This window comes from Eimeria mitis, genomic scaffold (genome assembly GCF_000499745.2).
Source record: "Eimeria mitis Houghton genomic scaffold, Emh_scaff350, whole genome shotgun sequence".
Lineage (NCBI taxonomy): Eukaryota > Apicomplexa > Conoidasida > Eucoccidiorida > Eimeriidae > Eimeria > Eimeria mitis.
Window position 1 is genome coordinate 3,002 of NW_013571842.1, and position 243 is coordinate 3,244.

A 243-nucleotide genomic window follows, 5' to 3' on the forward strand; every position below is an offset into this window, starting at 1 on the left:
AAACATTAATAAGCAGCAGCAGCAGCAGCAGCAACAGCAGCAGCAGCAGCAGCGGGAGAAAACAAGAATATAGAGAAAACACAATTTCAATATATCGGGGGTTAACAGAGAACGTCAAGTATGGGTTTTTTAAAATTAGGGTTTAGGGTTTAGGGTTTAGGGTTTAGAGCCAACGCCGATGTAGCTCAGTCGGTAGAGCGCGAGGCTCTTAACCTCGTGGTCGCGGGTTCGAGCCCCGTCGTC

The 243-nt window shown here is 48.1% G+C and overlaps 1 protein-coding gene across 1 annotated transcript in view; it reads left to right on the forward strand.

Moving 5' to 3' along the window:
• EMH_0008970 (uncharacterized protein) overlaps positions 1 to 243 on the forward strand; it is a gene marked incomplete at both ends in the record, with an annotated part of 3,965 nt that overhangs the window by 1,702 nt on the left and 2,020 nt on the right. The window contains one exon of the mRNA XM_013498531.1: positions 168 to 226. Coding sequence (XP_013353985.1) covers positions 168 to 226 — 59 coding nt within the window. The remainder of the gene's footprint in view (positions 1 to 167; positions 227 to 243) is intronic.